Source organism: Mustelus asterias, chromosome 2, assembly GCF_964213995.1.
Source record: "Mustelus asterias chromosome 2, sMusAst1.hap1.1, whole genome shotgun sequence".
Classification (NCBI taxonomy): Eukaryota; Metazoa; Chordata; class Chondrichthyes; order Carcharhiniformes; family Triakidae; genus Mustelus; species Mustelus asterias.
In genome coordinates, this window is record NC_135802.1 from 16,076,589 (window position 1) to 16,100,624 (window position 24,036).

General features: G+C 44.8%; 1 protein-coding gene across 1 annotated transcript in view; it reads right to left on the minus strand.

The window, feature by feature from the left end:
- gorasp1b (golgi reassembly stacking protein 1b) overlaps positions 1–24,036 on the minus strand; it is a 41,814-nt gene that overhangs the window by 9,660 nt on the left and 8,118 nt on the right. Inside the window, exons 2-6 of the mRNA XM_078231679.1 lie at positions 22,653–22,733; positions 19,242–19,445; positions 14,939–15,025; positions 10,283–10,413; positions 2,541–2,676 (exon numbers count right to left, since the gene is read on the minus strand). Coding sequence (XP_078087805.1) covers positions 2,541–2,676; positions 10,283–10,413; positions 14,939–15,025; positions 19,242–19,445; positions 22,653–22,733 — 639 coding nt within the window. The remainder of the gene's footprint in view (positions 1–2,540; positions 2,677–10,282; positions 10,414–14,938; positions 15,026–19,241; positions 19,446–22,652; positions 22,734–24,036) is intronic.

The following is a 24,036-nucleotide window of genomic DNA, read 5'->3' on the forward strand; positions in this document are numbered from 1 at the left end:
TCCGGTGCCTGTTCCGAGTTCACCGAGGGAGAATTTAGCGCGGCCAATGCACCCTAACCAGCGCGTCTGTGGGAGGAAACCAGAGCACCCGGAGGAAACCCACGTTGACAGAGGAGGAGAGTGCAGACTCCACACAGACAGTGACCCAAGCCGGGAAACTCTGGGCCCCACACTTTGAAAAAGGGGGTAAAGGCTTTGGGGAGGATATGCGAAACATTTACTAGAATGGTTCCAGGAATCTGGAACTTCAGCTACATGGCCAGATGAGAGAAGCTGAGTTTGTTCTTAGAAGGTCAACAGGAGATTTGCAAGAGGTATTAAAAAGTTTCAAAAGGTTTAAGATAAAGAGAAACTGTTTCCAGAGACCAAGGGCACAAACTTAACGAGACTGGCAAAAGAACCTGAGCCAATACAAGAAAAGATGTGTGCAGGCAATGAGTAATTATAGGGTGGCAGCTACAACTTCTGCAAAAGCTTTCAAAAGGCAATTAGACAACTGTCTGAAGGGGAAAGAATTGCAAGGACATAGGTAAAGAGCCAGCGAGTGAGACTAACTAGATTGCTGTTCAAAAGGGCTGGCACACAGACAATGGGCCGAATGGTCTCTTTCTGTGCTGTGATATTCCATGATTCAATGAGCTGGGTCCTGTGAAACCATAACCCAGCAAGAAGACAGCACCATCAACCGAGTAGCACAGCAAGAGGGTGGCCAAAAAATAACATTACAATGTAAAGTCATTCTCAAGGTTTACAAACCAAATGCATTTAGTTTGTAAGTACAGTGACAGTGGTTAGCAATGCTGCCTCTCAGCGCCTGGGACCCAGGTTCGATTCCCAGCTTGTCTGTGCGGAGTCTACACCTTCTCCCCGTGTCTGCCTGGGTTTCCTCCAGGTGCTCCAGTTTCCTCCCACCAGTCCAAAAGACATGCTGGCTAGGTGGATTGGCCATGCTAAATTCTCCCTCAGTGTACCCGGACAGGCACTGGAGTGTGGCAGCTGGGGGATTTTCACAGTAACTTCATTGCAGTGTTAATGTAAGTCCATTTGTGACACTAGTAAATAAACCTTAAAACTTAAAGTGCTAGATTATCTGCATCTGGTAAAATTATACCAATATGAATCGAAGAAGCTTAACAATTTGACACACATTTAGACCTCATAGAATCATAGAAACCCTACAGTGCAGAAGGAGGCCATTCGGCCCATCGAGTCTGCACCGACCACAATCCCACCCAGGCCCTATCCCCACATATTCACCCGCTAATCCCTCTAACCTACGCATCCCAGGACTCTAAGGGGCAATTTTTAAACCTGGCCAATCAACCTAACCCGCACATCTTTGGACTGTGGGAGGAAACCGGAGCACCCGGAGGAAACCCACGCAGACACGAGGAGAATGTGCAAACTCCACACAGGCAGTGACCCGAGCCGGGAATCGAACCCGGGACCCTGGAGCTGTGAAGCAGCAGTGCTAACGACTGTGCTACCGTGCCGCCCTGGTGATTTTCTATTCACATTATTGTCAATCTGGTAAAGGTATAGTGTGTCTGGTTGTGTGTATAAACTTTTAAAGTTATGCATCTGCTCATGGTACATTACTCATTGTAAACATTTGCAATTGTCAGGCTTCTGGCTCCCCCAGCTGGTAATAAACTGGTACTGCAGGGAATTTAAAGGAAAACGCAGCCAGAATTTCAGGTGACCCTCAAAGAGGAAATGCAGAGTCAATTAAAAAAGACAGCATTCTGATTGGGAAACATAAGCGAGTTATTCCTTATATTGTAAACACATTATGAACTCAGGGAGCAGTGCAGGGGTGAAGGGATGATTCAAAGCCTTCATCTGCCATCATCAAGTTTATTTGTCACAAATAGGCTTACATTAACGCTGCAATGAAGTTACTGTGAAAATCCCCTAGTCGCCACACTCCGGCGCCTGTTCGGGTACACTGAGGGAGAATTTAGCACGGCCAATCCACCTAACCAGCATGTCTTTTGGACTGTGGGAGGAAACCGGAGCACCCGGAGGAAACCTACGCAGACACGGGGAGAACGCGCAGACTCCGCACAGTGACCCAAGACGGGAATCGAATCCAGGTCTTCTGGCGCTGTGAGGCAGCAGTGCTAACTACTGTGCTACCGTGCCGCCCTTTCTGCTCATCCTTGTGGGCAGCACGGTGTCTGCGTGGGTTTCCTCCGGGTGCTCCGGTTTCCTCCCACAGTCCAAAAGATGTGCTGGCTAGGTGCATTGGCCATGCTAAATTCTCCCTCAGTGTACCCGGACAGGCGTTGGAGTAACTTCATTGCAGTGTTAATGTAAGCCTATTTGTGACAAATAAATAAAACTTAAAAAAAAAACTTCAATGACAACAGTGGCAAAATATAATTGCCCTTCAGCACATCTGAGGTGTAGAAGAAAAGAATCTGAAATAGCATGAAAAAAATCTTGCCTATAAATGACAATTGATGGGTAAACATGCTATTTATGTTGAGCTCTAAGACTGGGGTCAGCGCATTTTTGCGAGCCAGTGGGTTACCCACCTCTGTGTATCCTGTTTCTGGACTCTGGGGTGGGATGCTTGCTACAGGTGGTGCTGGAACCTCGACCTTTTTCTTCGGTACGACAGGACGGGAGGGGATTCTGTGCAAATAGCCATAGCCAATGCCGCAACCCAAGCTAAAAATGAGAATCAGGTTAAGGTAACCTTAAAATGAGCACATACATATATAATCATACATCACATATGTTCTCAAGGGCAACTAGGTTTGGCAATAAATGCTGGTCTTGTCAGAAATGCTCACATCCCAACAAATCTTTCACAAAGAAGTTACCTATCGTGAAACTACAAGTCCCAGCTAGATTGGAGTGTATAGGGTAAATCCTCCATCAATCACATCTGGACCACACCGCTGGAAATGACTAGGTTTGATTTGATTTCACACAGAATTTAGTTATACTCCATTCACAGGAGCAGGGATGTTTTGATGTAATTACACAGGGCCTTGTAGAGGCCACACATGTAATAGTGTGTGCAGTTGTGGTCTCCTTATCCGAGGAAGGATGTTCTTGCTCTAGTGGGAGTGCACAGAACGTTTACCAGACTGATTCCTGGGATGGCAGGACTAATGTATGAGGAGAGAGCGAGTCGGTTAGGATTGTACTTTTTTAGTTTATTTATTAGTGTCACAAGTAGGCTTACATTAACATTGCAATTAAATTAGTGTGAAAATCCCCGAATCGCCACACGCCAGCACCTGTTCGGGTACGCGGAGGGAGAATTTAGCATGGCCAATGCACCTAACCAGCACTTCTTTCGGACTGTGGAAGGAAACCGGAGAATCCTGAACTCACGCAGACACGGGGAGAATGTATAGACTCCGCACAGACAATGACCCAAGCCGGGATTTGAACCCTGGCCCCTGGTGCTGTGAGGCAGCAGTGCTAACCACTGTGCCACCATACTGTCCTGTAATTGTATTCGCTGGAGTTCAGATGAATGAGGAGATATACGAGGCAGATTTTTTTACACAGAGTGGTGGGTGCCTGGAACTCGTTGCAGGGGGAGGTAGTGGAAGCGGATACGGTAGTGACTTTTAAGGGGCGTCTTGACAAGTACATGAGTGAGATGGGAATAGAGGGATAGGGTCCCCGGAAGGGTAGGGGGTTTTAGTTAAGTCAGGCCGCATGGTCGGTGGCAGGCTTGGAGGGCCGAAGGGCCTGTTCCTGTGCTGTAATTTTCTTTGTTCTTTGAGGGGGGAATTTCATAGAAACTTAAAATTCTAACAGGACTAGACAGGGCAGATGTGAGAAGGATGTTTCCAATGGCAGGGGTGTCCCAAACCAGGGGCCACGGTCGGAGGATACAAGGTAGATCATTTAGGACAGAATTGAGGAGAAATTTCTTCACCCAGAGAGTGGTCAGCCTGTGGAATTCACTACCACAGAAAGTAGTTGAGGCAAAAAATTGTATGTTTTCAAGAAGCAGTTAGATATAGCACTTGAGGCAAAGGGGATCAAAGGATATGGGGAGGGGAGAATCAGGCTCGAGTTGGATGATCAGCCATGATCATAATGAATGGCAGAGCAGGTTCCAAGGGCCAAATTGCCTCCTCCTGCTCCCAGTTTGTATGAAAAAAAGCAATGGTTGAAGCAGCAAAAGGTACATGATTGCTGAGAGTCAATCTGCCCCTGGTACATGGCTGCAAGATTTTCTTGATAAAAATGCCACACTAACATGCTGAAGGTACCTAACCTTTTGTTCCAGTAGCACAGTAAGCACTGGGAAGAGGTTTGGAACAATGCTTAGGAGCTTTAAAAGGGTGGGGAGGCAAACCTTTCTGGCCATTCTGTTAAGTCACACAAAGGTGCAGCTCGACAATGAGTGCAGCAAAACCGAGCGCTTAACTCTGGGAATTTCGTAGGTGAGAGAGTTTTAAGGCTTGATCTCTTTATTAAAAAATCTTGACAAAGCTGCATTTAGCAGTTAATTTAGCTGCAACAATAAATTGTACATTATTTTGCAGTCTTGACGAGTGATAAATAACGTCCCTGCCCAGAGGCAGGGTAATCAATTAGATAACTAGCTAGAACTGGATTCATAACCAGCAGTGGCTGACTCATCTCACTGGAACCTGAGCTAATAGAAATACAGGAGGCTTAACACACGCCCAAAGGTGGCAGTGGAGACCGAATATAAGACTAAATACTTAAATCTGGGAATTTGAGAGGGGATTCAGTGCCATGATGGAGGTGGTGCTGTTCTGGACAGTGAGACGCAACAGCTGATGCCCAGAGGCATTAAGGTAACTAGTGAGTTTAAGTTTTTTTTCTCTTCTAAACTGGGGCAGTAAAGTTTTAAAGTTTATTTTTTAAGTTAGTTTAAATCAGTACTGAAGAGGTGTAAGTATTATGTTAAATTTTTTGCATATCTATTCAAACTTCATAATATAACTACAGATAATCATTGAATGAAATCCTAAACTTGAAATCTAATTAGTTAAATACAAATAAGATCAAGATGATAGGGTAGGTGATGTGTTGCAGCTGTGGCATGTGGGGCTGGTGGATACCTGTGGGATACGTGGCAATCACATCTGCAATAAGCGTCTTCAGGTCGAGGAAAATGAGCTTTCAGTTGACCTAGAATCAGAGCTTCAGAGCAAGTAACATAGAACATAGAACAGTACAGCACAGAACAGGCCCTTCGGCCCACGATGTTGTGCCGACATTTGGGATACTTGTTCCAGGAAACAGTCGCATCATTTAGGCTAGGCACTTCAGATTTGGTCCATGGTCAGAGGCAGGAGGGTGTGACTGTAAGAGGAGTAGGTATAGGGATTCAAAAGGTAGTAATGGAGGAGCCATTCAATGTTTCTTGAGTGGAGTTTGCTTGTTCTCCCCGTGTCTGCGCGGCTTTCCTCCGGGTGCACCGGTTTCTTCCCACAATCCAAAGACATGCAGGTTAGGTGGATTGGCCATGCTAAATTGTCCCTTAGCAAAGGGAGGATTAGTGAGGTAAATAAGTAGTTACGGGGATGCGGTCTGGCTAAGGTGCTCTGTCAGAGAGTCGGTGCAGACTCAATGGTCTGAATGGCCTCCTTCCGCACTGTAGGGATTCTCTGATTCTATGAAAGCAGGAACTTCAGGGAGTACGAGTAAACTGACCATAACACCATGGGGGCAGGGAGCCATTCAAGTGGGGGGAAGCAGAAAGAAGCATAGATGAAATAGGGGACACCATAGTTAAGGAGAATAGACATCATTCCCAGCGGCTAAAAGTGAGAGTCCCAAAAGCTGTGTTGCCTACTTGGTCAGGGTTACAGAAATGTAGAGTGGGAGGAGAAGGATCCAGTTGTTGGGGTCCATGAATGTACCAACGACACAGGCAGGACTAGGAAAGAGGTTCTGAGCTGAACAAATTAGCGTAGGCTAACACGATTCTTAAAGGTGAACGTGCGGTTCAAAGATTGGTATGGCAGAACTGGTTTCAATTCATGGGACACTTGCACCAGTCGGGGAAGAGGGAACTGTAATGTTGGGATGGCCTTCACCTGAACTGTACTGGGATCAGTATCCTGGTGGGTCAATTAACTAGGGATGGAGAGAGGTGGGGAGCAGGGTTCACATGGGTGGAGCTGTGGAAAGTTAAAGAGAAAGGACAATAATGCAAGGTAAAGATGTGGGTAATGATAACCGGAGTGAGACAGAGCGAATAAATAGTAAAAAAACAGAATTAAAGGCTCTTTAGTTGAATGCACTCTATTTGTAACAACGTGGACAAATTGATAGCAGCAATAAAAATAATAGGAGCTTGCAAGAAAGGTACAGCAATAATCATGAGATTTTTATCTTCGTATAGATTGGACAAGTCAGATTGGCACAGGTAGCCTGGAGGATGAGTTCACAGAGTGTATTCGAGATGGTTTGTCAGAACCATATGTTCTGGAACTGGCCAGGGTACAGACTATTTTGGACCTGGTAATGAAACAGGATTAATGACTCATAGTAAAGGATGCTCCAGGTAAGAGGGGTCGCAACATCCAGGGTGAGAGATTTACCGATGATACTTGGATAGGTAGGAAAGCAAGTTGTGAGGAGGATACTGAGTCTGCAAAGGGATTTAGATAGGTTAGATGAGTGAGCAAAGGTTTGACAGATGGAATATAATGTGGAAAAATGGGAGGTGGCCCCCTTTGGCAGAACAGAAAAGCAGTTTATTTAAATGGAGAGAGACTAGAGAATGCAGCAGTACCGGAGGATATGGGTGTCTTTGTACATAAATCACAAAAAGTTAGCATGCAAGTATACCAGATATTTAAGGTGGTAAATGGAATGTAGGTCTTTATTGCAAAGGGAATGGAGTATAAAAGTAGAGAAGTTTTGCTTTAGCTTTGCAGGACATTGGTTAGATCTTACCTGGAGTATTGTGTAAAGTTTTGATCTCCTTACTTAAGATATTTTTTCTTTCATGGGATGTGGGCGTGGCTGGTTAAGACAGCATTTATTGCTCATCCCTAATTGCCCTCGTGGTGGTGGTGAGCCACCACCTTGAACCGCTGCAGCCCATGTGGTGTAGGTACACACACAGCGCTGTTTCCCACTAAAGACGGAGGTGAGGAGGAACTCCTCTGAGGGCTGTTGCCCGAGAATTGTCTTCCACAGACAGCAGTGCAGACTGAGTCACTGAATTTTTGATTGACATGGGAGTCGAGGGTTAGGGAGGGTGTGGGGGCCAGGCAGGAAAGTGGTGTTCCCACCATGCTCAGATCAGCCATGAACTTATCCAACTGAGAACTCTGGGTCTGTACTCGATGGAGTTTAGGAGGAGGAGGAGGGATCTCATTAAAACTTAGAATACTGAAAGGCCTGGATAGAGTGGACGTGGGGAAGATGTTTCCATTAGGAGGAGAGACTAGGGTACAACCTCAGATAATGGGACGACCCTTTAGAACTGAGATGAGGAGGAATTTCTTCAGCCAGAGGGTGGTGAATCTGTGGAATTCATTATCGCAGAAGGCTGTGGAGGCCGGGTCATTGAGTATCTTTAAGACAGAGATAGGTTCTTGATTGGTATGGGGATCAAAAGTTACAGGGAAAAGGCGGGAGAATGGGGTTGTGAAACTTATCAGCCGTGATTGAATGGCAGAGCAGACTCGATGGGCCGAATGGCCTAATTCTGCTCCAATATCTTATGGAACAGCATGTTACGGAACCGACGAGGGAACGAGTTATTTTGGATCTGGTATTGTGTAACGAGGTAGGTAGAATTAAGGATCTTATTGTGAAGGACCCTCTTGGGTCTAGTGACCACAATATGGTCGAATTTCTGATTCAGATGGAAGAGAAGAAAGTTTGGTCCCAAACCAGTGTCCTCTGTTTGAACAGAGGGAAATATGATAGGATGAGGGATGAATTGGCTAAGGTAGACTGGGAGAGCAGGCTGGCAGGTAGGATAGCTGAGGAACAGTGGAGGATTTTTAAGGAGATCCTTTTCAGTTCTCAGCAAAAATATATTCCAGCAAAAAACAAGGATTGTAAGAAAAGGGAGAACCAGCCGTGGATAACGAAGGAAATAAAGGAGAGTATTAAAATAAAAACAGCTGCGTACAGAGTGGCCAAAAATAGTGGAGAAACAAGTGATTGGGAAAAATTTAAGAAACAACAAAGAGAGACTAAGAAAGCGATAAAGAAAGGAAGGATAGACTATGAAGCTAGGCTAGCAATTAATATAAAAAATGATAGTAAAAGTTTTTATAAATATATAAAAAGGAATAGAGTGGCTAGAGTGAATGTTGGACCCTTGGAGGACGAGAGGGGGGAGTTAATAGTGGGAAATGAGGATATGGCTGAGTCTTTAAATAAGTTTTTTGTGTCGGTCTTCACGGTGGAGGACACAAATAGTTTGCCAAATATTAACGATAGAGGGTTGGCAGCAGGAGAAATACTTAATACAATTAATGTTACCAGAGAGGCAGTGCTGGGTAGACTAATGGGACTGAAGGTGGACAAGTCCGGATGGAATGCATCCCAGGGTATTGAAAGAAATGTCAGAGGTAATAGTGGATGCGTTAGTGATTATTTATCAAAACTCGTTGCATTCTGGGGTAGTGCCGGTTGATTGGAAAACGGCTAATGTTACGCCGCTGTTTAAAAAAGGAAGGAGACAAAAGGCGGGTAACTATAGGCCGGTCAGCTTAACGTCTGTAGTAGGGAAAATGCTGGAATCCATTATTAAAGAGGAGATAGCAGGGCATCTGGATAGAAATGGTTCGATCAATCAGACGCAGCATGGATTCATGAGGGGAAAGTCGTGCTTGACGAACATGTTGGATTTTTATGACGATGTGACTAGGGCGGTTGATGGAGGAGAACCGGTGGATGCGGTGTTTTTGGATTTCCAAAAGGCGTTTGATAAGGTGCCCCATAAAAGGCTGCTGAAGAAGATTAGGGCACACGGAGTTGGGGGTAGTGTGTTAAAGTGGATTGGGGACTGGCTATCCGACAGGAAGCAAAGAGTCGGAATAAATGGGTGTTTTTCCGGTTGGAGGAAGGTAACTAGTGGCGTGCCGCAGGGATCGGTACTCGGGCCGCAACTATTTACTATTTATAATAGATGATCTGGAGGAGGGGACGGAGTGTAGGGTAACGAAGTTTGCAGACGACACAAAGATAAGTGGAAAAGTGAATCGTGTGGAGGACGGAGAAGATCTGCAGAGAGATTTGGACAGGCTGAGTGAGTGGGCGAGGATATGGCAAATGGAGTATAATGTTGATAAATGTGAGGTTATACACTTTGGAGGAAATAATAACAAATGGGATTACTATCTCAATGGAAACAAATTAAAACATGCTACCGTGCAAAGGGACCTGGGGGTCCTTGTGCATGAGACGCAAAAGCCCAGTCTGCAGGTACAACAGGTGATCAAGAAGGCAAATGGGATGTTGGCCTATATCGCGAGGGGGATAGAATATAAAAGCAGGGATGTCTTGATGCACCTGTACAGGGCATTGGTGAGGCCGCAGCTGGAATACTGTGTGCAGTATTGGTCCCCTTATATGAGGAAGGATATATTGGCATTGGAGGGAGTGCAGAGAAGGTTCACCAGGTTGATACCGGAGATGAGGGGTTTGGATTATGAGGAGAGGCTGAGGAGATTGGGTTTGTACTCGTTGGAGTTTAGAAGGATGAGGGGGGATCTTATGGAGACTTATAAGATAATGCGGGGGCTGGATAGGGTGGAGGCGGAGAGATTCTTTCCACTTAGTAAGGAAGTTAAAACTAGAGGACACAGCCTCAAAATAAAGGGGGGTCGGTTTAAGACAGAGTTGAGGAGGAACTTCTTCTCCCAGAGGGTGGTGAATCTCTGGAATTCTCTGCCCACTGAGGTGGTGGAGGCTACCTCGCTGAATATGTTTAAAGCGCGGATGGATGGATTCCTGATCGGTAAGGGAATTAAGGGTTATGGGGATCAGGCGGGTAAGTGGTACTGATCCACGTCAGATCAGCCATGATCTTATTGAATGGCGGGGCAGGCTCGAGGGGCTAGATGGCCTACTCCTGCTCCTATTTCTTATGTTCTTATGTTCTTAATTGCAGAGCATGTGTGATAGGTCAAATGAACTACTTCTGCTCCTATTTCTTATGATCTCATTAATGGCTTGCTCAAACACTGAGTGGACAATGGGGATAGATACATTGCTAGCATGTTCAATGTAAAGTTCTCAAAATAGTGTGCTTTAACATTACACAACAGCTTATAAACAATCATCAATCAGCACGTACCTTCCCTCTCCTCCCCAGGCCCCATTGGGTGTAACCACGATTTCCCTGATGCTATCCGTCTCGCTGTTATAAACCATCAGCTTCAGGGGTTTTCCTTCAAAGGCCTCAATCAAGTTGAAAAAATCTTCAGTCTAGTTGAGGAAAAACACAGATTTTTAAACACAAAGCATTCCCACTACATATAATTTTTTTCCCACACAAAATCCCTAATCAAAAGCTGATGCGGGTGAGATATAACCCACACAGATCGGTCCATGAAAAGAAAAGATGAATTCTTTCACTGGAAATTGTTCTGAAGTTGAGTTTGTAAAAGATGTAAAGAATGTTTAGAGACATAAAAGAATTGTAAAAAATGCTGGAGGAAAAGAAAACAGCGCGTGGTCCCTTTAAAAGCTGTTTTTGAATTCTGTGCTAAAATGCAGTGTGCGCACACACTCCAGGTGGCAACATTGGTTTCAAAAGGACCAAAAGCATCAGGGTTGCCTTGGTAACCGGCTCTGCAGGTTTTTGCATTTTTGTTAGCCTAATGAGTTTAAAGAAGACACTCAACTATTAAGAACCTATCAAATTTGAAGTTGATAGTGTTGACAGCATCAAACCAATCATGGTGTAAGAAAATTGCAAGGTCATGGCAGGTACAAAGGCCAAAGCAACAGCCATTTTAGGGGAGAACATCTTGGAAGAACATCTCTAGAGGCCAGGGCAGCCAGTCAAAGAAGCCAGCATTCATCTCAAGGGCAGCTCTCCACCCCTGCCAGTTTGAATAGCTCTTGAGAATTATCCAGCTATCTGACAGAGACAGCGGACAGCTACAGAAGAATTCCAAAATCTCCGAACGCTACCAGACTTGGTTATATATATTTTTTGAAAGTGACTAACATTCTGTTATTACGGTTTTGGTAATGAATGTTCCTTGTATTATTCGAACAGCATTTCAGTCGAAACAAGATTACTTGTTTAGTTAAAATTCCTGGTTATTTAAATAAAATACCTTGTTGATTATTCACTTAAAGCGAGTGTCACGCCTTCATGTTAATGAATTTAAACGTTAATCAAGAACAGTCAACGCCTTCCCAAATATTTTTACCAGATTACAACGTGAGGGAAACGTCTGCGTCGTAACAAAATAAAAAATTAGTTCAGTTGGATAGATGTAAAACTGTTGAGTGAAGAATTATTTTTTTTGTTTATTTATTCATTCAGAGGACATGAGCATCGCCAGCAAGACTGGCAGCAGGTATCATCAAGGTCTTTGGGGCTCTGCAATTCTGTAATTCTACCGGAAGCCACCGGAATCATTACAAGAATTCGTGGCTGGCAAAAAAAGAGATGTTGCTCCCATCTAATCCGATTGTTCTTGTCTTCAATGTTGAAAGTAAGTCAGGCAAAACAGCTAGGTGCTTAGCTTAAGGTTCAAATCTGTAAAGAGCTAAACAATTCATTCTCAGCTGCTTAGCGTAAGGTGCTTGCTAAACAAGTCAACTAATACTTCCCGCATCATCTAGATTCCCAGTGTGTCAGGATCCAACTTGCAGAAACAGCCTCAGAGATGACACAGAGTTCCAGGGCCCCAAGTGCAGCGTGACTAGGGTGAATTCTCCCCCTACTTTGGCTCAACACTAACTTAGATATTTCTGTTGGAGAGGTTAGTAGGCAAACGCTTGATACATTTTGCATTGTGTGAACAGGTTAACGACAGCACTAGAATAGTGCATAAAGGAATGTTGTGTGAACACCCCAAGTGCTAATTCATCAATATCAGCAAAGGCAAGTTCAAGGCAAACATGATTCGGCCATAGTGACCCAAGGGGAACACCATCACCTCCCATCCCCACAAACCCTGGAGAAAATGTCCTCATCAAGAGTTTCAGCATCAAGCATTTGCAGATGACAAAAATCTTGGAAGTATTGTGAACTGAGGGGAGGATAGGGAGGACAGAGATAGATGGGGAGAATGGGCGGACACAAGGCAGATGAAATTTAGTGCAGAGAAGTGGTATATTTTGGTGGTAAACAAGGAAAATCAATATAAAATAAAGGATATAATTCTACAGTTGGTGCAGGGACACCAAGACTTTGTTTCCACCACCTTCCAGAGTTCCAAAGACTTACAACCTTCAGAGAAAAAAATTCATGACCTCTCAATCCTTTATTTATAGTGACCGCTAGTCCTAGATTCTCCCACAAGAGGAAGCATCCTCTTCATATCCACCTTGTCAAGACCCCTCACAATCCCCCCCCACTTTGAATAATGGAGTTACAATTGCTATCTTCCAATCTAATGGGACCTACCCCAAATTTAGGAGTTAAAAAAAATTAAAACCAATGCATCAATGACCTCATTAGTCACTTATTTTAAGACCCTATGATGAAGCCCATCAGGTCCCAAGCACTTGTCAGCCCACAGAATACTGAGAGGTCTGGATAGAGTGGATGTGGAGAGGATGTTTCCACTAGTGAGACAGACTAGAACTCGAGGGTACAATCTCAGGCTAAAGGGACGATCCTTTAAAATTGAGGTGGAGGAATTTCTTCAGCCAGAGAGTGGTGAATCTGTGGAACTCATTGCCACAGAAGACTGTGGAGGCCAGGTCATTGGGTGTCTTTAGACAGAGATAGATCGGTTCTTGATCAATAAGGGGATCAAGGGTTACGGGGAGAAGGCAGGGGAATGGGGATGAAAATCATATCAGCCACGATTGAATGGCAGAGCAGACTCGATGGGCCGAGTGGCCTGATTCTGTTCCTATATCTTATGCTCACAACTCCAACAATTTCCTCAGTACCACCTCCTGAGCTCCTCTTTCCCTTCCAGTTCATGGTTCATAGCTACTGCTGGGATGTTACTTGTACTTTCTGTTGGTGAAGACTGATGCAAAATAACTGTTCAGTTTACCTGCCATCTCCTTGTTTTCCAGTATCAATCCTCCACACTCACTTTCGTTAGGATCAATGCCAACTTTGCTAACTCTTTTCTTCTTTAAATATTAATAGAAACTCTCTCTACCTGTTTTTAAATTTCTGGCTAGCTTTCCCATGTATCGTAATTTCCCCTTTTTTATTAATCCTTTATTTATCCCTCACTGCTACTTATCTTCTGATCTCCACCTATCTCTGCACAATTATATGTTTATTTTCTTTAAGTTCAATAATATCAAAGAACCCCAACAGTGCAGGAGGAGGCCATTGGGCCCATCAAGACTGCACCGATTCTCTGATAGAGCAAATTACTCAGGCCCAACCCCCCACACATTTAACATAGCTAACCCCCCCCCTAACCTACACTACCCTCAAACCTTTCCAGTTAACCATGGATGGTGTGCTCATCCCTTGAACTTATTTGTTGGAATGTATCCATTCTGTCTATTCTGAAACATCCCCTGAAATGTTTGCCACTGCATTTCTATTGCCATAATCCCTGAACCTAATTTGCTCATTCACTTTAGCCAGCTCTGCTTTTGCACCCTCATAATTGCCCTTATTTAAGTTTTAGGACATAGTCTCGGACCCACTCCTCTCTCCCTCAAACTGAACGTGAAATTTAATATTATGATTGCTGCTATCACTCTGAGATCATTAATTAATTCCACCTGGTTGCACAATACCCGGTCTAGTAGAACCTGCTCTCTGGTTGGCTCCGGAACATGCTGTCCTCCAAAACTATTGCAAAAACATTCTATGAATTAATTTATGGGTTTCCAGTCGGTATGCAGATTAAAATTTCCCTTGATTATCACTGTGCCTTTCTAAGAAGCTCCCTTTATTTCTTTCTTTATGCCCCATCACCTGTTGGAAACTCTCCATCCGCCACAGGTCATTTTTAATTTAAAAGTCAGGTACAGCTTGGTGGTTGCACTCTCACTTCTGCTTCTGAATGTTGTGAAATCAAGTCCCACTCAAGAGACCGAGGACTGGGCTGATTGTTCAAAACAGTAACACGCGAGTGCTGCACTGTCAAAGGTGCGGTCTTTCTTTCGACACAGTAAACCAAGTCTGTCCTCTCCGTCTGATGTAAATTATCCCATGGCTCCACTTTGAGGGCGGGGGGCGGGGGGGGGGGGTTGTTCTCCCAGTTTCCAGTAAAATATTTACCTTCAACCAACATCGCTATCAGACTGCCTTGTGATTTATCTCATTGTACTTGTGGTATCTTGCTGTGCACAAACTGGCTCCCGCATTCCCCTTCACTTCAAAAGTACTCCATCAGCTCTGCTGGGAGAGCACTCCACACGCACATAAAAGTTTATTTTACCAGTGTCACAAGTAGGCTTACAGTAACACTGCAATGAAGTTACTGTGAAAATCCCCTAGTCGTCACACTCCGGCACCTGTTCGGGTACACTGAGGGAGAATTTAGCACGGCCAATGTACCTAACCAGCACGTCTTTCGGACTGTGGGAGGAAACCGGAGCACCCGGAGGAAACCCACGCAGACACGGGAGAACGTGCAGACGCTGCACAGACAGTAACCCAAGCCGGGAATTGAAACCTGGTCCCTGGTGCTGTGAGGCAACAGTGCTAACCACTGTGCCATCCCATGTACCCATTCTGAATTCAGGCAGAAGCAATGTATTTTATGCTACTTGTCTGGTTGGAGCCCGAACCAGAGCTACCAGCCTCAGACCATGTCGTAAACGTACCCTGAGAGTTTGTTACCTCTTGCAGCACTTGATCGGCGCCTATAATATAGTCGGTTTGCGGCCTGAGACCTGCCAGGGCTGCCGGCGAATTTGGTTCAACATCCTGTTGGAGAAGAAAAGAGGTGTGCGAGGGTGAAGCGCGTTTTTGATGTTTGCTTTGTTGGCAAGTGTGACAAAACTTAGCTCAAGTTAAAACACCAACCCGTACCAAAGAAAATAAATGCAGATTTAATCATATTTTCACAGAACGAGGACAGAAACACTAATCAGTAAAACAAAAACCTTTAACTTTGAACTCTGGCTCAGAATCACACAAGCAGCAGCAATGATGGTCAGTCACATTTGAGCTCCTTCTTGTAAATCCCCAATACAATCATGGATTCAACCTCCAATATTTCATAAAGAAAAGGGGCGGCACGGTAGCACAGTGGTTAGCACTGCTGCTTCACAGCTCCAGGGACCTGGGTTCGATTCCCGGCTTGGGTCACTGTCTGTGTGGAGTTTGCACATTCTCCTCGTGTCTGCGTGGGTTTCCTCCGGGTGCTCCGGTTTCCTCCCACAGTCTAAAGATGTGCGGGTTAGGTGGATTGGCCATGCTAAAATTGCCCCTTAGTGTCCTGAGATGCATAGGTTAAAGGGATTAGCAGGTAAATGTTTAGGGATAAGGGGGTAGGGCCTGGGTGGGATTGTGGTCGGTGCAGACTCGATGGGCCAGATGGCCTCTTTCTGCACTGTGGGGTTTCTATGATTTCAATAAAAACATTGATCCACTGCCACTTTCGGACATCTCGGCATACAAGTTGAACCAGCTTATAAAACTATCCTGTTTTTCCAGCACCAAATGTCACGTCCCTTGCTCTAGAGGGAGAGCAGCGAAGGTTTACCAGGCTGATTCCTGGGATGGCAGGTCTGTCATTATGGGGAGAGTTAGGATTATATTCACTGGAGTTTAGAGTGATAGGGGATCCCATAGAACATAGAACAGTACAGCACAGAACAGGCCCTTCGGCCCACGATGTTGTGCCAAGCTTTATCTGAAACCAAGATCAAGCTATCCCACTCCCTATCATCCTGGTGTGCTCCATGTGCCTATCCAATAACCGCTTAAATGTTCCTAAAGTGTCTGATTCCACTATCACTGCAGGCAGTCCATTCCACACCCCAACCACTCTCTGCGTAAAGAACCTACCTCTGATATCCTTCCTATATCTCCCACCACGAACCCTATAGTTATGCCCCCTTGTAATAGCTCCATCCACCCGAGGAAATAGTCTTTGAACGTTCACTCTATCTATCCCCTTCATCATTTTATAAACCTCTATTAAGTCTCCCCTCAGCCTCCTCCGCTCCAGAGAGAACAGCCCTAGCTCCCTCAACCTTTCCTCATAAGACCTACCCTCCAAACCAGGCAGCATCCTGGTAAATCTCCTCTGCACTCTTTCCAGCGCTTCCACATCCTTCTTATAGTGAGGTGACCAGAACTGCACACAATATTCCAAATGTGGTCTCACCAAGGTCCTGTACAGTTGCAGCATAACCCCACGGCTCTTAAACTCCAACCCCCTGTTAATAAAAGCTAACACACTATAGGCCTTCTTCACAGCTCTATCCACTTGAGTGGCAACCCTTAGAGATCTGTGGATATGGACCCCAAGATCTCTCTGTTCCTCCACAGTCTTCACAACCCTACCTTTGACCCTGTAATCCACATTTAAATTAGTCCTACCAAAATGAATCACCTCACATTTATCAGGGTTAAACTCCATTTGCCATTTTTCAGCCCAGTTTTGCATCCTATCTATGTCTCTTTGCAGCCTACAACAGCCCATAGAAACTTATAAAATTCTAACAGGGTTAGACAGGGTAGATTCAGAAAGAATGTTCCTGATGGTGGGGGGAGTCCAGAATTAGGGGTCATAGTTTGAGGATAAGGAACCTTTTAGAACTGAGGTGAGGAGAAATTTCTTCACCTGGAGGGGATTGTGTTGAATTCACTACCACAGAAAGTAGTTGAGTCCAAAACATTGAGAGATTCTAAGAAGGAATTAGATATAGCTCTTGGGGCTAAAGGGATCAAGGGATATGGGGGGGATGGGGGATCAGGATATTGAATTCGGTGATCAGCCATGATCAAAATGAATGGAGCAGGCACGAGGGGCCAAATGGCCTCCTCCTGCTTCTAGTTTCTGTATTTTTGCACTGACTTGGTGTACAAGTTTCAGATTGGTTTCTTTTCAGCCGTGTCATATTATACTTGCGCTAGCCTCAATTTTTCACCCCGCAAATGCATGCTTTATTTATTGGCACTATTACAGTTCTAAACCAGACTCACAACCAATAACCTTTTGTTCCAAGTAGACAATGTTTGAGATTCAAAACTCTTGCTCAGTGGAAGATTCCATGGAGGTTGAACAAACAAAAATAAATTTACCATACCATTTATACTCTGACAATCAGGTATAGGAGGTATGAGATATATTTGATTCAACAGGCAAACTGTGGTTAAAAACAGACAGCACAATAAATGGCAGATGCAACCAAGACAGAGTCCATGGGTTTCTCAACAACCCACCGAGATACCAGTAACACTGAGTCAACCAATCTCACTGAAACCTTGGGCGGGATTTTGCAGCTGCACTCAACCCAAAACTGGAAAATCCCGCCCGAGGTCAATGGACCTTGCATGTCCCGTGCACTACGATTCCTGTGGCAGGTGGGACGGGAAAATTCCGCCCTTCGTCCCTCTCATGCAAATTCCAGTCCTCACCTTCAAAAGTATAACCGAGGAATTCTCTCCAAAGGTTGCTCCAACTCAGACGACATCAATAATCTCCTACCTCACAAGGTTTCTTTCAATCTCATCTCCCAAAATTCTGTTCCCTTGGACTCCTGAGTCTGTATTCAAGCATCAATTCACAAACACACCTTCAACTCTTCAGCTGGGCCGAGCAGAAAGCCAGTGCTCCAAAGGCATACCTTTGCACCAAAGGACTGTGACACAGAGTCACCAACCTTCTGAGATCTTCAGGACTTCTTCTGAGCCCTCTTCAATTACCAGACTTGGCGGCATAACAATGGCCCACCTCACAGGGTTTCAATGTCCTCTCCCAAGATTCCACTCCCCTGGATGCTTAAGCACGCACTCAAGCGCCAACTCACAATCGTGATTTTAACTCTGTTTCTCTGTCCACAGATGCTACCAGACCTGCTGAGTTTTGACTGCGTCGAGCCGAACACTACTTCTCCAAAAGGATAACTTTGTCCTAGTGGCCTGCAGTATGGAGATACCAACCTTTGGCAGAAAATGCTGGAAAAACTCAGGTTTGGCAGCATCTGTGGAGAGAGAAACAGTTAGTGTTGAGTCTAAATGACTCTTGTCAGTTTCGAAGAGGAGTTGTATTGGACTTGCTCTCTCCCACAGATGCTACCAGACCTGGTGAGCATTTCCAGCACTTTTTTGTTATTATACGGGAGTTAATGTAATTCAGTGAGTTCAAACTTAAGAGGGAGAACAGAATCCAGCCAGGAGAGCACTGGAGCAGTTGATGCTCAAATAGTTATTCCTTATTAACGAGGATGAAGTGGAAATGGTCGAGAGCTTCACGTTTCTAGGTATCTAGATCACCAACAACCTGCCCCGGTCCCTCCATGCTGACGCTATGGTTAAGAAAGCCCACCAATGCCTCTACTTTCTCAGGAGGCTAAGGAAATTCGGAATGGCTGCTACGACTCACACCAACTTTTACAGATGCACCATAGAAAGCATTCTTTCTGGATGTATCACAGCTTGGTATGGCTCCTGCTCTGGCCAAGACCGCAAGAAACTACAAAAGGTCGTGAACGAAACCCAGTCCATCACTCAAACCAGCCTCCCATCCATTGGCTCTGTCTACACTTCCCGCTGCCTCGGAAAAGCAGCCAGGATAATTAAGGACCCCATGCATCCCGGACGTAGTTTCTTCCACCTTCTTCCGTCGGGAAAATGATACAGAAGTCCGAGGTCACGTACCGACCCGACTCAAGAACGGCTTCTTCCCTGCTGCCATCAGACTTTTGAATGGACCCATCTTATATTACACCCTAGCTATGACTGTAACACTACATTCTGCCCCCTCCTTTCCTTCTCTATGAACGGTATGCTTTGTCCGTACAGCGCGCAAGAAACAATGCTTTTCACTGTATACAAATACAAGTGACAATAATGAATCAAATCAAATGATTAAGCTTTATAAATCTGCCTCGTTTATAACAATTTAGTCACTGCTTTTGCCCTTTGGCACTACCAAGTTCCATTTAAACAGAGAATTGGGGTAACTCACCAGCACGTGCCAGATATGTTCGTGCGCACCTTCAAAGCTGCAGAAGCGAACACTGGCTCCCAGCAGGCCCTGTCCACCCCACATGTTATTGGGGACAACTTCCACCTCCCGGACCCTTGCCGCTTTCATGTTGTACACTTCCAGCTTCACTGGCTTCTCCACGTTGACAACCAGCAGGTCCTTAAAAGTGTCATTGTCCTTATTCTGGGAATTGAAAAGTATATATATATTTTTTTAAACTACTTTTTAGTTGATTCATCGCAAAGTTGAACGGGTTTTCTTCAGGACACTGTAGGTGAATTGATATCGTAAATAAAAGAAAAAGGCTAACGGAACGCTGGCCTTTTATCCAGAGGAATAGAAGTAAAATATAAAACAGAAGTGCTTGAAAAGCTCAGCAGGTCTGGCAACATCTGCGGACAGAGAAACAGAGTTAACGTTTCGAGTTCATCATCAGTTCGGAAGAGGAATCATGCAGACTCAGAACATTAACTCTGTTCCTCTCTCCACAGGTGTTGCCAGACTTGCTAGGCTTTTCCAGAATTTTCTTTTTATATAATATTTTGATAATTCAAATACAAGGGGATCAAAGTCATGCTACAGCTACCCAAGGCCTGGTTAAACTACACCTGAATAGTAATAGCTAAGAAGCAGCTCATTGCACAGATGTGGGAAGTGGGTCATTATCAGCAATATTTCAGTTCGAATAATGTCTAATCGTTCATGATCCCATTTATATAGGCTGGGAAAGTGAGTTTCGATTACTCGAAGAATTCGACATTTGTTCAATGTTAAGCAGCTTTAAGATGTATAGAACGGGGAAGGGGGAAGAAAAGGAGAAACTTCTTTCAAAACAAAATGACAGAGTTGTCATGACCTGGAACACAGAGCCTGAAAGGGCAAAGGAATCCGATTCAATGGTAAATATCACAAAGGATTGGATAGCAGAAATGTGCATGGTAACAAGGAAAGAATGAGGGAGCACTGTTAACTGGATAGCTCTTTCAAAGAGCTAGCACAGGCATAGCGGGCCAAATGGCCTAAAGCATTGGAACAGGAGTAGGCCATTTGGCCCATCAGTTCTGCTCCGCCATTCAAAGACATCGTAGCTGATCTGAAATAATCTTCAGCAACACTTTCCCATCTTATCCCAATAACCCTTGATTCTCTAACTGATTAATGCTCCTCCTGCTCAGTATTATTCTATTCTGACAGACACAAAGTAGACATTAAAACATTGTCACACTACAGTGCCGCAAGGCTGATTCTCAGGCAGGAGGAAAGACTGGATAGATTTTGGCTCCATAGGACAATTCGGAAAAGTGATCTTATAGAATCACAGAATGCTACAGTGCCGAAGGTGGCCATTTGGCCCATCGAGTCGGCACCAACCACAATCCCACCCAGGCCCTATCCCCATCACCCCATGTATTTACCCGAGCTAGTTCCCCTGACACTGAGGGGCAATTTAGCATGGCCAATCCACCTAACCCGCACATCTTTGGACTGTGGGAGGAAACCGGAGCACGCGGAGGAAGCCCAAGCAGACATGGGGAGAATGTGCAAACTCCCACACAGATAATGGCCCAAGCCGGGAATCGCCAGATCCCTGGCGCTGTGAGGCAGCAGTGTTAACCACTGTGCCACTGGGGAGATATACAAGAGTGAGAGCTCTATGGAAAATTTACTTCAGATTAAATTGAGTAGGGTAAAGGATCATAGACAATAGTCCCTTTAAACTCGCTTGCTGCACACGACCAGCTTGTTGCACTGTGGGGTCCCTTTAAGATGGGCACACTCAGCTTAACGGGAACATTCTTGTGTGTGGCCGATTGTACCCTGTGCAGCACATTACAGGTCGCAGCATGGCTGCCCCCACACACCGGTTTGAACATTTAACAGGCAAGAAAAAATGCTAATGGAATTTTAAAAAGATTGCCAAAAAAAGAGCTAGAGTTATGAGAATCCAAGAATCATTCAGGAACCAGCTGGAGTTTGTAACAGGGTGTTTTTAGGGGGACTGGATGCCTGGACTGAATCATCCCCCTAATCTATAATTGTTTCATGGCCTTGTGGAAAGACCACGATTCAAAGCCTTCCTTCCTGCCATCGAAGTGTTCTCTCAAACAGAAAGCGGAATTTTTATTTGCAAGCTACAGCACCCATGTTACCACAAATAATTAGCAATATTTTCTCTTTATTCTTTTACAGGATGTGGCCACTGGTAAGACCAGCATTTCATAGAATCCCTACAGTGCAGAAGGAGGCCATTCGGCCCATTGAGTCCACACTGAAGACAATCCCACCCAGGCCCTATTCCTGTAACCCCACATATTTACCTGCCAATCCCCCTGACACTAAGGGGCAATTTAGCACAGCCAATCCACCTAACCTGCACATCTTTGGACTGTGGAAGGAAACCGGAGCACCCGGAGGAAACCCACGCAGACTCGGGGAGAATGTGCAGACTCCGTACAGATAGGAATTGAACCTGGGTCCCTGGCGCTGTGAGGCAGCAGTGCCACCGTGTCACCCTATCATAGCAGAGGTAAAATACACTAAATGCAGTGCCTTGTTATCAAAGGAAACCTTCCACATCAGTGTCACTAGCAAAGTTAGGTGCGTAAAATGTTCACTCGAATACTCATAGGCTGAATTATAGATTCTTTTCTCCCGCAAATACAGGTTGTATCTGGTGTCACCATTTTGGTGTCACGGGATAGTTGGTGGTTACTGATGATAGCGGCAGTAAAGGGAACAATATAGGACAATAACCAAAAGCGAAAATGCTGGAAAATCTCAGCCGGTCTGGTAGCATCTGTAAGGAGAGAAAAGAGCTGCTGTTTCGAGTCCAGGTGACCCTTTGTCAAAGCCAAGAGGTTTAGAAAGTGGGAGATATTTATACTGCAGGGCGAGGGAATGGAAGATGAGTCATAGCCACAGAAACCAGGGGAAAGGCTGCTAATGGCAGCCCATAGAGAGAATAAAGGGTGCGAATGGCCAAATGGGAGAGAAGCTGTGGCTATGACTCATCTTTCATTCCCTCACCCTGCAGTATAAATATCTCCCACTTTCTCTGCCTTTTAGCTTTGACAAAGGGTCATCTGGACTCGAAACGTCAGCTCTTTTCTCTCCTTACAGATGCTGCCAGACCTGCTGAGATTTTCCAGCATTCTCTCTTTTGGTTTCAGATTGCAGCATCCGCAGTAATTTGCTTTTATTGAATATAGGACAATATCTTAACAGTATCGCCGAAGAAGAATCTTATTGGGTAGCAGTAGATAAAATACAATTCACCCAACATGTCGAATGACAGCAAGGATAGACGGTATCTGTGTTTAAAAAGTTTCTGGTAAACCCAAAATTAACTGAAATGTTGCCGTGAATACCTCTTACACAAGCAAGACTTACCAGCCTGGTGTTTCCTATAGCGAGAATGAAGTCAAAGAATGGTTCCAAGCCTGCAATCTGGGCCGGGGAGTTGTCTTGTATCTGCAACAAAAGGTGAAAGAGTAAAACACACGCAGCAAAGCCTGGATTCAGGCGGGCGGGAGAGGGCGATTCTCTAACCAGAATCAATCAATTGCCATTTTGAAATTTTCAATTGACCACCAGTCTCCACAGCTTTTCAGAGGGATTGGGGGGGGGGGAGTTTCTGATTTCCCCTGCCCTTTGCTACATGAAGAAATGTTTCCAGACATCGACTCCGAATAGATTAGCTCTAATTTTCAGCTTAAACCCCATTGTTCCAGACTCCTCCACCAGAAACAAGCTTCTCGCTGTCTACCCTATTAGCTCCTTTAGTCCTCATAAATTTTTTTTAAATACTTTTCCAATTCAATCAAATCAAATCCAATTCAGAATCTCAACAAGCTGAGACATTTCAGATCCAGGCTGACAAGACAGGGCGAGCGACCAAAATCACCCTGTCCTGGGCCTGATCTACATGAGCCAAGCTGATTGGAGAAGGAGGAGGTTCCTCCTCCAAGACTTGAGCTCATTTGCATCTTAGCCAAAAGGCCGAGATGCCGCTTTTAAAAATTGCTTCAAATACCTCAACTAGATCACCCTTTAATCTTAGATACACCAGGGACTACAAGACAACCAGCAACCTTTCCTCATAATGTAGTCCTTTTAGCCTCGTTGTTGTTCTGGTGCATCTATATTATACCCTGTACAAGCCAACACTTCCTTCCTGAACAGTGGTGCCCAGAACTGAAGGTCGTACTCATCGCTTTCTATCCACAAGTATTTAGTGGTTTCTGTACATAGATCCATAAATCTCTCTGTTCCCTAGCATCTCAGTAAGAGTTTTAACAACACCAGGTTCAAGTCCAACAGGTTTATTTGGTAGCAAATACCATTAGCTTTCGGAGCACTGCTCCTTCGTCAGATGGAGTGGAAATGTGCTCTCAAACAGGGCACAGAGACACAAAATCAAGACCAAGATCCAAGAACTTGATTTTGTGTCTCTATGCCCTGTTTGAGAGCACATTTCCACTCCATCTGACGAAGGAGCAGCGCTCCGAAAGCTAATGGTATTTGCTACCAAATAAACCTGTTGGACTTTAACCTGGTGTTGTTAAAACTCTTACTGTGTTCACCCCAGTCCAACGCTGGCATCTCCACACCCTAGCATCTCACCATTTATACTGTACTCTGATCTATCTTTCTTATGTCTATACTCAAGGAAATGAGAAGAATGCCAGAAGCAGCGCGAGACACATCTAAAAATTAGGTCCTGACTTGAGAAGGCCACATGCACACTAAATAGTGGAGACAGCATGTGTGAGAA